Source organism: Pleurodeles waltl, chromosome 6 (assembly GCF_031143425.1).
Source record: "Pleurodeles waltl isolate 20211129_DDA chromosome 6, aPleWal1.hap1.20221129, whole genome shotgun sequence".
In the NCBI taxonomy this organism is placed as follows: Eukaryota; Metazoa; Chordata; class Amphibia; order Caudata; family Salamandridae; genus Pleurodeles; species Pleurodeles waltl.
In genome coordinates this window covers 610,007,892-610,023,685 of record NC_090445.1, presented here as the reverse complement: position 1 = coordinate 610,023,685, position 15,794 = coordinate 610,007,892, and the positions used below count along the sequence as shown (strand labels likewise).

Here is a 15,794-nt window from a genome sequence, read left to right as displayed (position 1 = left end):
AGCTGTTCTTGGTGCTGACAGTTCAGCGGCTGCTGGTGCGTTTGCACCGCTTGGCAAACGGGTACTTGGGGGTTGACACACGCTCTACCCTTGGATGTTGAGGTCTTTGGGGGCCCAGGAACAGAAATCAACAGTTGGAACTTTGCCACAACATCCGGTGGCTCCAGGTGCAGAGGTGGCTTTGAGCTGTCAATCACGGGAGATGCTTTGCTGCTCCTTTCAAGGTCACTCTCTTCAGGATGCAGAACCACAGGAGAGGGGTCATTGCTGACATTGGTCTCTATCCTGTGGGTCTCCTCTGGAGTCGGTGATGTCCGAGTGGCCGTCCGGTTCTGGATTGGCTACAGACAAGCCTTCGTAGCTATAAAGATGGTCTGCTGGACAGGGTGGGAAGGGCTTGTCCTCCACTGGGGGACAAGTACTTACATTTCAAGGGTGAGTGAAGCCTTTGAGGCTCACTTGCCTTGGTTGCCTTTCAAACTAGCCAGCCTGGGAGGGAGGAGGTGTAACCTCCTGTCTGCCGATGCCCTTTGTCTCTATTCTGTGGATGTGCTATCACAACCAGCAGGAGGGCAATCTCTTGTCTGTGGTTGCAGAGGATCGGGACAGCCCACCAAAACAGCAGATAGCTTGGTAACTTGGTGGGCACCCTCTAACGATGTCACCAGGGCACATGCTAGTTACTCCTGAGCCTGGCCATCATGCTCAGGGTTAAAAAGCAAGGTGTTTGATACCAAACACAGGGGAATTGGCCGGGCCATCTTGGAGATGGGCATCTGGGAACTGGCCAGATGGACCACTGGTTACTCGTGCAGCAGCACCCTTCGTGCAGATCATTGCCTGCTCGACTTGGCACTGCACGGGGCTCCTGCACTGCCCATGCCAAGTGCTTGGGCAGTAAAGGGGGCCCCCGAGGGGCCCCGGAGTACCCCTTCCGCCAGCCTTTTTCTGGTGGGGGAACCCACCAGGGAAAGGCTGTTGGATAATGTAATCCGCCATCATCAGGCCGCCACAGGCAACCCTCCTTGTGTATATTATATGGCGGTTCAGACCACCATGCCGGTGGCAGTCTTTTCCGCTGCCACAGGCATGGCGGCCTGAACCGCCAGGGTTCATAATGAGCCCCAAAGTTTGCACAACAAGGGTTCCAAAACTAGTCCGTTGTTGAGAATGTTGGTACAACTCAAACTAAAAGGGAATTGTCACTAAATGGATTTCAAGGTGGAATGCAGGGAGTGGAGGTAAGAATGATGTCTCCTGAAAAAGGAAGGGGTGTTTCTGTGGATCCAAGTACAGGGATTCATATTACAATGTTGAGAATTACACCTTGTCACATGTGTAAAAGAGTGGGGCACTTGAGGCACAAGTGAAGATTTAATACAGATAGAAATATAAATAATCAGATGCAGAATGTGAGTCAAGTTTAGATGTCAAGTGTCCCAAGGCAACAAGTGCAAGTCCCTGTACAAAATCAAAATCAAATCTTACCCATGTCACAAGCCTGTATGGTTCAGCGTACTATAAATAGATTAAGATGTAATCAAACTCAATTATCCAAAATAAATTGAAATGTGATGCAGTTTCAAAATCAAAATGCAATTCAACAATTTCTAACGATTGATAACAGCAGAATGCTAAACTCTGGCACATCACAATGACGGGGCCTGAGGGGGAGGTACACTGCATGCTGGTGCAACCTTAGCGGTAGACCAGAGTGGACCATACTTAGATGGAAACATGAATGGTCACCAATTGTCATTTCTTATTGACACTGGAGATACTGTTCCACTGTGCGAACAGCAAAAGTGCCAGACCCACATCCTCGCTGGAAAAGAGATACAAGTTGTGGGCGTTACCAATAAACAAGTTACTAACCTGATTTCAAAAGAAGTACCTGTAAAAATAGGTTCCTTCAAACAAAAATATACAAATATAAATTTGAGGTCCTGTTAATTTGTTAGGTAGGGGTTTACTGTGCAAGTTAAATTGCACTACTAGTTGCACACCACATGGAATTTAATTTCAGACACATGATGAGGATGCTGAGTTTAAGTTTCATCAGACGGAGACAGCAGAATCTTATCCCATCTTGGTGATAAATGACCTACCAATAGAATTAATTGCAAAAGTTAAACCAGAAGTGTGGGATATGACAGTAATGGATATTGGACCAATCAAGGGAGTTGAGCCAGTCAGAATAGATATCAAACCAAATGCAGTCTTTCCAAGAACACCTCTCTACCAGATGACTCCAGAAGTGATAGAAGGGATTACAACTTTGATCAAGGAAATCTTGGAGAAGGACATTCTGAGAGAACTAATTGATAGCCTAAGTAACTCACCAATTATGGGATTACAAAAATCCAATGGGAAGTTTAGAATAGACAGGATTTAAGGGAAATAAATGAGATTGTAATCCCATGTTGTCCTGTGGTACTGAATCCAGCCATCATATTTTACCAGATTCTATGTACCGCTGAGTGGTTCAAAGTGATTGACCTTTGTCAGGCTTTCATTTTCAATACCTTCACATGAATACAGTCCACGCTTATTTTCCTTCATGTTTTGAGAGAAGGTATTAATGTGGTGTCGTATGCCACAAAGGTACCCAGAGAACCTGTCCTTTTTTAATCAGATACTGAAGAAGAATCTAGAATCCCTGGAATTGCCTAGAAGTTCAGTTCTAATCCAGTAAATTGATGATTTGTTGATTGCATGAAGTACTAAAGAATATTGTCAAGTTGATTATTCAATAGCATTGCTAAATCATTTGGCCGACAATGGACAGAAAGTAGTTCCAAATAAATTACAGTATTGTCAGAGAGAAGTGCTATACTTGGGACCCATTATTGAACGCATGAGAGCATTCCTAGAGCTGAGAGGAAGTCTTTGTCGTGCCCTGGCAATGGGCATGCCAGATTAAACAAAATAGTTAATTTTGTTATGCAGTGAGAGGGAGGGCTGCGCTCTCTCAGTGCTAACCCAAATTAATGGAAGCAGTAAGAGACCCATAGCCTGTTTCTCGGTGACTCTTTATCCTGTTGTGGTTGCTTTGCCTGGATGTGTGAAAACAGTGGCTGCAGTGAGCCTGAGTCTGGAGAAATGTCAAAGAACTGTGATTTGATTTCCTTTGACTGTCATGGTCCCACATTTGTTTGAGGTGTTACTAACAAAGAATAAAACACAGCACATCATGAACTCGAGACTAACAAAATCTGAGCAGCAGATTTTGGCAGAAAGTAATGTTGTGCTGAGGAGATGTCAAGTACTGAATTCTAGCACATTGCTGCCCATTCCTTGAGGGACTGAGTCTGACCAATTTTAATATGATTGCTTTGATATCACAGATTTAGGCATCAAACCCAGACCAGACATAAAAAATTAGCCTTTATTAAATCCAGATTATATTCTATTTGTGGACGGCTTATGTCTGAGAACAAATGAAGGATGGTTAAGATCAGCATATGCAGTATGCACTATCCAGGAAATAGTTGAGGCTTCATTTCTTCAAGACATTTCTTCAGCACAAGTTGCAGAACTAATTGCCCTTACTAGAGTTTGTGGCTCGACAACCAAAATGAGGGTGACTATATTTACAGACAGCCAATATGGGTTAGGTGTCGTCCATGGATTGCAGTCACAGCGAGGTTTCATGACCTCTGCTGGTACGCCCATCAGAAATGGGCAACCGATTAAAGATCTATTGGAAGATCTGCAGAAACCTACTGAAATTGTTGTTGCAAAATGTGCTCCACATAGGAGCGACAATGGCTATGTCACAGTCAGAAACAGGTATACTAGTGAAGTGGCACGTTATTTTGCAACTATGTCGTGCACTTACAATGGATCATATATGACCAATAGACAAGAGGGAAGCATTCTTGACATGGTTTTGGGAGCAGCTGAGAACTGGGATGAGTTGAGATGAATGCAAGAAAGTGTGCCTGATGATGAAAAACAAGGTTGGCTGCGAGCAGGTTGTGGAAATGATGAAAACGTTTGGCTGTCAATGGATGGAGGACCATTATTACCAGGCAGTTTACTTATTCCAGTGACTAGACACATCCATGGCTAGGCACATCTAGGTAGGGATACGATGGTTAGAACTTTCAGGCAGTTCTGGTTCAATCTCAAATTCAGAGTACAAGCTGAAGAAGTATGTCACCGGTGTGTAACATGTAAAAAAAATTAAAAAAAAATGAATGTAGGCAAAAAAAAACACGTCACATTGGGTCATGCAGGAAGATCAGAAGGTCCTTTCAATAGGATGCAGATGGATTTAATTGAGATGCCTATTCACAATAGCCTGAGGTATGTGCTTGTTAATGTCTACATTTTTTCCAGATGGGTGAAAGCCTACCCAACAAGGAGAAATGATAGCCTCACTATAGCAAAGTTACTGTTGAGGGAGTTAATACCTAGATACAATATGCCTGTCTCTCTAGAGTCAGATCGCGGTACTCATTTTAACAGAGATTATTAAAATTTTATGCGCAGCATAACTAGTTGATCAGAAGTTCAATTTCCCTTATTGTCCAGAAGCTTCAGGGATTGTGGAGCAATTGAATGGAACTATCCAATTCAGATTGACAAAAGTCTGTTTATCCACTTCATTAAAATAACTGGATGCTTTACCCTTAGAGCAAAGTACACTTGACAAGAAAACTGGCCTCACCTCATGAGGTCCTGATGGGTCAAACAATGAGACTACCTGCAGTTCCAGCAAATGCACTTGTGATATTACAGATGACATGGTACTTAATTATTTGAAAGGGCTGGTTGTGTTCTGTGTCTTTCTTGACAGGTTAAAGCTGTGACTGAAAATTCACGTCAAGACCAGTGTCACAACGTGAATACTGGAGACTGGGTCCTGGTCAAGAAACACGTTAGAAAGTCCTGTTTACAGCCACATTGGAGAAGCCCCTTCCAAGTGATACTAATTACAAACACTGCAGTAAAGTGTGCAGGGATTTCAAACTGAGTGCATGCACTGCAAACTCAAAGAACAAGGAATCCTCATGAAGAAATAGTGCTGTACAACTCAGAAGGAATAAGAGCACCGGAGTACGTGCCACTGTCCGTTGCATGCGAAGAAAATCAAGGAGTACAAAACTGTGATTCGAACCTGCATGAAGGAATTGGGGGTGAAGAAGCTCTAACAGGTTAAGTGGTACAGTTGCCGGAAATCTCACAAAGCAATGATGGAGAAATACTGCCTGCACCCTTTGATGAAGGAAATACTGAGTCAGCCACAGAATAAGTAGAACATCTTGAAGATCCTGGCACAAGTTCTGGATTGAGTACAAGGAAAAACTCATGATGAAAGCTGGCTTGAAAGACATATCAAAAAGAAACAAAAATTGAGTGTGCCTACTGAAGCAGAATCAAGTGGTGCCAGTGACGCAGAAGGAGAATTAAACGTAGTCAGAAGATCAAAAAGAGCTTGAGTGTCTTGTCAAAGATATTCATCACCTGAATGGACAAATCATCTAAGTCAGATTTTGAATGTGACAATTTCTGATCTACTTGACTGGAGCAAAGAACTACCAAAACCGCCTTGAAAAGTGCAAACCACAAAAATATATCTTTTGAAAGATTGAAGCATTATATGAACTATCAAAAGAAAGAACTATTTGAAGATTACCTAGGTCAGAGAAAAATAAGATGAAAAATAAGGGATAACATTTTGAAGAAGTCAGAGTAGAGTTAAGGATTGTCTATACAAAGATACAAAGATTTATTGTTAATAATTGAGTAAAAGGCTAAAACAGAGAGAGATAACCAGACTAAAGTCTAAGTATATTCAAACTGTCCAACTGAATAAGCTATATTTGCATTCATTAACAATTTATTCGAAGTAGATCTGATTTCTAGAGACAACATGTGTATCATAAGAAGAACTACAGTTCAGATATACTTAGGGACTTCACTCATACTAATAGTTGTAGTAGGAATAGCAATAGTTTTAGTAATACACGTCACATCTGATGCAGAGGAAACTGGAGTTTAGCAATTCAACACAGAAACCAGTTATAGATGAAGATAGTTTAAAGACGTCATTTGTGGATTATATGGATGAAGATTATTCAATGAATGTTTATTCTAGATAAGTACGAAAATACACTAAAGCTTTGGAAATTAAAGACTGTTGTGTTTGTACCCACAAGTGGAATGTGGCGATAAGAGCACAGCTCATCAGCTGAAGATGACTTCTAAAATTTTAATAATATTCCAAATGTTTTTTTCTTGTAGTATTTTTCTTAGTTTATTTTACAGGCAAAAACATTTTGAATATTATTCAAATTTTAGATGGTGCTTTCTAAAGTACCATTTATGAAAAGCATGAATTTACAACAACAAGCTAAGGTGACAGAAACAGCGTGGCATTACTATTCCTTCCTGTAAATACTGTTAAAGCATATGAGAGAAATTTAACCTGTTTAATGAACTCACATGAAATCATTTTTATGCAAATGATAGAAGGGAGAAATGAGCAGCACAGCTTATAAAAGATGCATACAAGAAATAGGATGTGCACAGGAATGTAAGGAAAGGGTAAGAAGACGAATAGCCGTGTCTAAATTGACGCTAGAAGAGAGACTTAAAGGGAAAGTGTGTGTGTTTGAAAGAAGAGTAAGTGAGAGGAAAGTACCAGTGGAAAATAGTAATTGTGAGCATGTGTTTTCAGTTATCTAGTGACACATGGCAGATTATGCAAGAGGATCTTCCAGCAATTCCAGGAGTGTATTTTAAAGGTGGGAAGAATGCATACTTTAGGTTACCTGCATTTTGGGAGGGAATTTGTTACTTGGGATTATTATTTCTGAAAATGTATCAAACTTTAGAAGCAGTATCAATGATACCAGCATGCAAGCGGTACATATGAAGTGTGAATGAAGGAACTCAACTAGTGGACGATATATTTGAAGCCATAATAATACCTGCTGAATGTGTAGTTTTGAATTATGAGAAAATAAGAAGGCTTTCAATAGTAAATGATAGACTGGCTACCAGCACTTCTGGAGCTATATTGCTTGTAGTTATTAGATTTTGAGATTTTCTAAACCACTATATGCTAGACATTCTTATAGCTGGAAAAGGCGGAGTCTGCAAAAGTGAAAATTGCTGCAGTTACCTACCACATGAGAGCAGTGATAATAGATTATGCAAAGAACATTACAGACTTAAAGCTTGATCTTGAACAACTGGAAACCTCTAGCGCAGTTCAACGCTTTTCCATGAGATTTGCAACAGTAGAAACCTGGTAGAAAGGATTGGGAGGAGGAATCCTTAAAACTATATTAATACCTGTATTAGTCATAACCGCCTGCTTCCTGTTTACACTAGGCATCCATAAAGGTGCCTATATGATTTTGATGAAGAAAAGAGCAAGGGAAATGCACAAGAGAATGAAGAGAGATTTGGAACGGAGTAACAGAGTGATTGAAGAATATAAGAAAATGAAAGAAAGGAAAAATCTGAAAAGAAAACGAGAGTCCGACAATAATGAAAATGAAAGTACTTTGGCATAAATAAATGAATGTATTATTGTGATGGTTCCAAACCATCAAAGGGGGGAAACTGCAAATGTTTTCAATAAATAAAAAAATTAAATGGAGAATTACCATGAGCAAATGAAGCTGGGAGTAACTAATGTTGTTTTTCATAATTGTTCTCTTGCCTTAAACTCTGCATGATCTATGCTGCCTATGGAACCTAAGAAATGATTCATTTTTAATCGTTTTATGGCTAAAGCATGATGCCAAACTAAACAATGGAAGCAGTATTATATTACACTGTTTGCCTTTTTGACCTGCTTTGGAATGCGCCAATTGATACAATTTATTCTTTAAACTGCACCTTTTATGAATGGGTTTACAGTGTGAAAGCTGAGCGAAAGGCTATGACAACGTGAACTTATTTATGTATTTAGTTTTTTCAAAAGTAAAGCATGCATAGAAGAGCTGAGCCAGGTTGGCTTTTTGAGTATGAGTTGATTTTTGTATGAGAAGTTCCGTTCACAGAAGATCATGCTAAATTGATGAAACAATTTGTTAAAGATTGTGTCCAATAAATGGTATTATAAAAGTGCCCGAGGGGCTGGCATTGTAGTCAACAGAGGCGGTGTCAGCAGAGATAAGTGGGGTATGAGGCATAGCTTCTCAAGATTGCTAGAGAGAAAAGAGTCAGGACAGACTGTTACAGAGTAGTGTGATAATCAAATGTTTATTGAATTGATAGCTGTGAGAGCCAAGTTAGAGATAGTACAAAGAAGTACTTCTGTTATTTGCAGTAGCATTTTCCTAGACTTTCTTAATCTGACTAGACAAATTCTTATAAAACGAATACTGTATTCTTTAGACGAATAAAGTATGGACAGATTCAGGACACGTTTCATGCATTGTTCTGTAATTCCATTGAATAATAAAATATATCACTTTGTGCTTCAATAAACATTTCAAACTTCCTTATACTCTAATCATTGACTCATACAGGTGTGACTATTAAAGTTTGTTGCACTAGATTTTACCTAAAATACCACTTCAAAGATTTGTTGCCTGAAGTGGGTCCAGAAAGCAGCGTAAGGTATTCATGTACTTAGTAAGGTTGTGCTGCCCCGTGAGCACAGCAACACAAAAGAATGATAGACGGAGTGCTGAACAATGCAAACACTCACCGCCAGTCACAGATCTGGGTTTAATCCATCTTTCATTTGTTCACCATGCCACCCCAGTGATAGATTAAACCCAGATCTGTTACTGGGGGTGAATGTTTGATTTGTTCTTCATTCCGTCCATCATCTGTTGTTTTTGCCAGTGAGCATAGGCAGGGTCTGAAAAGTGCCTGCACCTGTATTAGTCTGGCAGGATAGGATGATGTGCGTGGTGCGCAATTGAGCCCCAAATGACATCTCACTGCTTTGTACTCCTTCCTCTTGGTGCCACCAGTACCTTCCAAGGAGAAGCATCTCCTCCTGACCCAGCCTCCACTCATATTGCTCCATGATTAATCTTCTGCATATGCTCAATGAGCACAGTCTTAAATAGTTAAACATGCCAGTTACTTGATGTCTTGTGAGTGAAGTTACATCACATGCTGACAATGACTTTGCCAAAATTGTGGATACCATTACTTTACATCCCCAGCCATACCAGACATGCCACTATCGTACCTGCTACTTGGATTTCAAAGTTGAAGGTTTCTTTTCCGAAATAGTTCTTCAGCATAATGGTGTAGATTCCACTGTCAGTATAATCAGCACAGGGGATTAATAACTGAGAAAGTCCTTCTCTGCTGGTCACTGTGGCCCTGCGCGATAGTGGAATGCCATCTTTCTTCCAAAGCACATCTGGTTCTGGAGACGCCTAAAGTACAGGAACACTTGTAACCAAAGCACCCACCAAAGACACTTGTTGTCTGTTCATATTGACATACAGCTCTATACATTTTTTAGATACAATGATATGTGTCCCATTGAAACAGCACATGTTGTCAGTTTCAGCACACAGATCTATGCCGCATTGGTTTGCAAGCCATGAAGGAGAGAAGTAGCTCACGCCTGCTTCAGTATCCTATCCAACAGAGTGTTGGGGAAGCTGTGATCTGCTCTGGTCTTTCAAGGCCCCAGTGCTGTACTGCATAGAAATCTTATATCTGTCCCAGTTGAGCATTGACAAAGGTTGAGAAAAAAACTAGGGCTGTCTTGTTCTCTTGTTTTTCCTTTTGGTGTTTTTTTTAAACATGGCTATTACCCCCGTTATGGAAGGTAAGTGAGATGGTGACATCTTTATCCCAGACCCCTTAGCAAGGTAGGGTGAAGTTCAACTAAGACCCATGCCCCCTGAATATTATCACGTCAAGAGGTTCTGCCTGCTTTGTAATTAATTTTTGTCCAATGAATAAGTCTGAGTAACTCTGTATTCCCTCTAAGACATCTAAGAGGGTACCATTTTTTTATGAGTCCCACAGGACAATTACTATATTAATGCACCTGGGGAGGGGAGGCATGCCAGGACAGCTTTTAAATGGCTGTGGTGTGTTTTTGCCCACCTCTTCCTTGGCAAGCCATGGGGAGCTTTGGGGAAAAGTCCATCCCCTACCCTTGGACAAGATGGGGGTTGTTGTCAAGTACCTTGCATGATGGCCTGTGGGTGTATAGGGGGTTGGCACATCTGTGTGGCTCTTAGCTGCCCCATGAGCCGTTTATATTTGTTTCTCTACTTTAGGGTGAAGCAAGTGGGTTTCGGGGTAAAACTCACCTATTCCCAGAATAATGTGGGGGTAGTTCATAAGCACCTGCACCACCGTTTACTACGAAGAATAAGGGACATACCACCCTTCAATCCTGGGCAAGGAGAGCAATAGTGTGGGGTGAGAGGGGAGTTCAAGCCTCTCGTTCTTGATGAGGAAGGGTTTTGGTGTGAAGGCCTTTGATCCTGCCCGTTGGTCAGACAGGCCAGGAGTGATCTGGATAATTTTTGTGATTTCTTTTTTCTTTTTTGTCCAGTGCATTTGAAACTGAGTGCTTCATGCACACCATTTTGTTTTAGTTTTATTTTGTGCAGGGGCACCAGAGTTTTCCGTTCATTATGGATTACACAGAGCATTAGCGCAGGTACACTGGACACATAGACCCTCATTACGAGTCAGACTCATAGTGGTGGTTTTACCGCCAACTGGCTAGTGGTAAAGACCGCCATATTAGGAGTTTGGCAGTTTGGCTTAAGCCAAACCGCTGACACGCTGCCTGTACTGCCACCTTTGGCATGCTGCCTGTTCCGCCACTTTTGAGCACCTCCAACCTGGTGGCAGCAGTAATACCACTAGCGGTATTATGAGGCGTCAGTCCACCAGCATTTTTATGGCGGGCGCACCGCCATGAAAATACTGGCAGTCCTGCACCCAGCTATAGGAATCTTCATTCCTGTCACTGAAAGACACCCACCCACACATGCACCCATACACTTCTACACTCTTACAAACACTCACCCACGCACTCGCTACATTCACTCGAGCACACACACACAAACACGCACACAGAAATACTCATTCACGCACGTACATGCACTCAGGCACACCCATGCAAACGCTCACAGAAACACCCACCATTCACGCGCGCACATGCAGACATACATTCAAATTCACTCACATACACACATGTATACACCACCCCTTCCCCATCCACATACACACACACATACACCACCCCCTCCACATACACGCACACACCATCCCCTCCTCATCTGCATACTCGCACTCACACATGCAGACACCCCTGCATTCAATACATTCACACACATAGACACTCCCCTCCCCCTCATTCAATAGATTCATACATGCAGATACCCCTTCCCCTGCATTCAATGCATTTACACACGCAGACACACACACACCAAGACACACCCCTGTCGAATAATCACTTACCTTTTCCATCAAGGAGGTCGCCCGCGACGTGATGGATCCTGGCGCTTCCACCGCCGGCATCGCACCGCTTTCAGGACACAGCCGCCCCGTATTACAGGTCATAATCCGGCAGAGTCCTTTTGGCGTGGCGGTGCCGGTGGTGGAACCGCCTCCCCATCACTGTTCGCCAGGCTAACTTCTGTCAGATTTCCACCTGAAATCAGGTGGAAATCTGACAGCAGTCGTAATAGGGCGATATTGAGATCACCAGCAGTGGCAGTCTTTTTGCGCCCGCGGCTTCAGCGGTCTTTGTAAAAAGATTATAGTTTTTACCTCCAAAACAACTGGATGAGAGATCCAGCAAACCATATAAAGAGATTGCCTACAAAATAAAACAGCTAGACTCTTCTTAAATTAAAGAATTCACATCTCATCTCTTCATCTCTCAAATTTCTTTACTGACTTTCCATAGCACAAAGATTAAAATTCTTTGCATCACCTTCAAAACATGGACGGTCATGAGCCCAAATAGTTCAAGCTCTTTCCTGACCCTACAAGCTCAGGATAAACCTAATCACACAAAACAGCTACAGTTACAGAAAATGAAGACAGGAAGTTGATCGGCCTATTGGGCGCTCATTGCTGAAGTTTGCTATCATCAGTCCTCATGAATTACCCTAACTTAACCTTAAAAAAAAACAATCTACTCAAGGAAGCCTTTTACTCCTTTCTTGCAGCAGCTGGGACATCCCCTCTGACCCTTTTTTGTACCTTGGCTAACTTGGCACATATATATCTATACATGTACACACATACATATGTCTAAGCACACACACACACACACACACACACACACATGTATGTATGTATGTGTGCATGTATATACATATAGTAGATAGTTATAGTTAGAACCATGGAAAAGCGTTTATTGACTTGCTTATATCTTTGGCACCGTTTGACAGATCATCTACAGTAACCTTTCCAAAAAAAGGTGTCCAGGTGATTCTTGTTTGGGCATGGAAAGTTTTGGGGTGAGCCATCAAGCAGGGGCTGAGAAAAAGGGAGGGTCAAAAAAGTGTTTTTCCCACGTTAAGTCCCACAGGAGTTTTGAATGCGGCTAAAGCTCGAACTGCTGGATGGAATTACACCAAATTTAGCAGAATGATAAGTGCGGCTAAAGCTCGAACCGCTGGATGGAATTTCACCAAATTTAGCAGAAAGATAAGCTTCAGAATGCAGATTACGCTTTTCATTAATTGGTGTAAATCCATTCAGTAGTTTTTGAGAAATTAAAGGGGAAATACATTTGTGTACTTAGGGCCACAGATTGGTTGCAACGTTTTCATGGCGATGCAGCGTATTTGGGAATGTGTGCACCAACAAGAATGCTGTGACTGGCTGACCACAACCTGACCAAAAAGTTGTGACCCCCATTTTAGGTAACGGGACACTGTCCTGGGTGCTTAAAAATAAAAGGAAAATTGGTATAAGAGGTCAGGATGGTGGTACTCTGAACCTAGGGCTCTGATATAGGGGTTTTTGAGGGTAAAATTCTGACCTCAATGATTTTATGACGCACGATATTCACAAACACTTCGCAACACTCAGCACCGCCCCTCATGCAACGTTGCCACAAATTCACAACTATTGGTGAAAAAATGAAAAAAACATTCACAGACTCATTCATTATTTCATTCACTCATAGATACACTCAGAGACTCATGTACCCACAAACACACCCACTCAGGCACTCGTGCACCTACTCGCAGACCCACTCAGACCCTCATGCATCCACTCACAGACCCACTTACACACTCGCGCACCCTCAGGCTCACACATCCACTCACAGACCCAGTCAGACTCAGGCACCCACTCACAGACCCATTCAGACAATCACGCACCCACTCACAGACCCACTCAGACTCTCACACAACCACTTGCAGACCCACACAGACACGCACACATCCACTCACTCACAGAGACTCTCAGACCCAGAGTCTCCCTTTCACACCTACGCTCACCCAGACAGACACTCTCACACCCACTCTCACACCCACATAGACCCTCGCACACCCACTCCCCAACACACTGTCACACCCACTCTCACACCCACAGACACCGTTTAGCACCTTTTCTCACACCCAGAGAGACAGGCCCTGTGGCCAAAGGCCTTGCTAGGTGCGGGGGTTGGGTTGTTCTAGGAGAATAGCTGCAGGGCCTGGCCACAGGCCTTTGGCCGTGTGCGGGGGTGGTTGGAATAATGTGTAGTAATTAAAATTACTTTACGTTAAAAACATTGAAATTCACCGGAAAAAAACAAAGGTGACCTGGACATTATAGTTAGAAAATAGAATTTACAAAAACATAGAAATTCACTTTAATTCACTTTAAAACAAAAAACAAAGGTGACAGAGGCCTTAGGTTTTGAATTTACTCGCACAAAACCACAGAAATGCAGCAGTTATAGATATAATTATTTCAAGTCACCGTAACTCATGTCCCAACGTAACTATACCTCAAGTAGAAAGTTTTGTCTTCAATAATTAAACAGCTAACGTTTCATTGACATTTGTATTGATGTTATAACAGTTGTCATGAGTGCTGTATAATCTGAGGTAAGTAGCATAGCATATCAAGGCACCAGTTATAGTTTTTTAAGTGAATATACATGTGTGTGTATATGTGTAGATATATATATATGCTGAGTTAAAGTAACCATTTGTAACAACCCGTCCCTGTACTTAATTTGCACAATTTAAAATATTTTCTAAAGTACATTAGTTTTAAATGAGGTGGAACCAACATTTGTGAGGAAATAATGATAGTGTACGCTCCAGCTACTTAGGGAAAAATAGATCAAGAGTCAGATCCTCCTTAGTTCAAGCAAGACATGAATGAACTGTCTTGTTATCATTAGATCCTGATTTGATCTCTTAAGGTGCAGAAATACTCAGGAAACCTTTCTTTTCAGTTGGCTCCATATTTAGTATTTCCTTATTTGATTCTGATTCTGAGTGCCTTGAGGAGCAAGATGGCAACGGGTGCATTCCTCTGTCATACATACCTCATAAGGGATGAGTACCCGGATAGCATTCCCTGACCTCACTGCCATGAAACTTTTCAAATTAGCATCAATGAGGAATTTTGGACGAACTAAAACAGAAGGAAAACAGTAGATCAGAAATGGGTCACATGGGGATAGGCAACTAATGTTATGTGTTAGGAAGAAAGAAGAGTGAGTGTAATTAACGGTCAAGCCATAAAGAATTTATCTCATTTTCATCTATGATGGTCCAACCATGTCAGGACCTGCCTTCCAACGATCAGTAACAGAAGTGCTGGAAAGAAGCAAACTACCTTAAACCATAGGCTACAAAGCCAAGGAGGTTACAAGTCTTAGCACCTTTTCTGTGGTGCATCTTTTTGGATACAGACTTTTTAAGACTGATTGATAATGCTATTTGCACACCTAAGTTGTACTTGGGTTTGCAAGTAGCCCTTTTTCTAAGTGTAAACCTATACTTGCTTTTCACAAAGAGTAAAATGATTTGCTCACATGCTACATTAAAGTAGTACGATATAATGTTTTAAGCGAACAAATCTGATCCCAAGTCTTTTGAATTGGCGTACCGGAGTGAATACGGTGAACATCTGAAGTATTTACAAACTCTTGTGAGGCAAATTGAATTCCCACTCTGGATAGGGTCAGAGAGTGTAATGATATTTGTGTTTTGACCACTGACTCCGTTGCACTTAGCCTAGCAGCACACCGTCCCATTAGTGACCACCAGATTAATTTTGCCTGTTGACTTTATTTTAGCATTAGCCACCGCCACACTAAAAGCTACAAGTAGTTTTCCACGTTGTAATTTTTTTATTCTGCTTGATTTTGTGCACTTTCCCACCAAGGGCTTAGGCTGATAAGAATTTAATAGGACGGGAGGGAATGGTTTTGTTTTGAAGGGGCACTTTGGGATTTTGGCCAAGTCCCAACATGTTCTTTTCAAAGCTGGCCAAAGTAATCAGCATTTTTTGAATTATAAATTTGTGAGGAGGGAGTTTCTAGAATTTACCTCTCTTGTTTGTTCAAAGTATAAGAGGCGGAGACCAGATGGACTGGGGTGTGACTGATTCAGATCTCAGACATGCTCAGGATGCTGAGGTGTGTCATCTTTCCCATGAGGGTAATTGATCTCTCTCTCTCTCTCCACGATCTATTCTGGGATTTGGCGATCTGACGCTGATAGGAGGGAGATAAGCAGATGTGCCCTTGCCTCATGGTGATGCATATTTTTTAATTCTTGTTATCTGCTTTGCATTGTGAAATATATATATATATATATATATATTTATATATATATATATTTATATACATATAGATACATATATTT

The 15,794-nt window shown here is 41.6% G+C and overlaps 1 protein-coding gene across 1 annotated transcript in view; it reads right to left on the bottom strand.

Moving 5' to 3' along the window:
* The window catches only part of IGFN1 (immunoglobulin like and fibronectin type III domain containing 1), a 151,054-nt gene that overhangs the window by 45,105 nt on the left and 90,155 nt on the right, over positions 1–15,794 (bottom strand). The window contains exons 19-20 of the mRNA XM_069238894.1: positions 14,468–14,556; positions 9,173–9,365 (exon numbers count right to left, since the gene is read on the bottom strand). Coding sequence (XP_069094995.1) covers positions 9,173–9,365; positions 14,468–14,556 — 282 coding nt within the window. The remainder of the gene's footprint in view (positions 1–9,172; positions 9,366–14,467; positions 14,557–15,794) is intronic.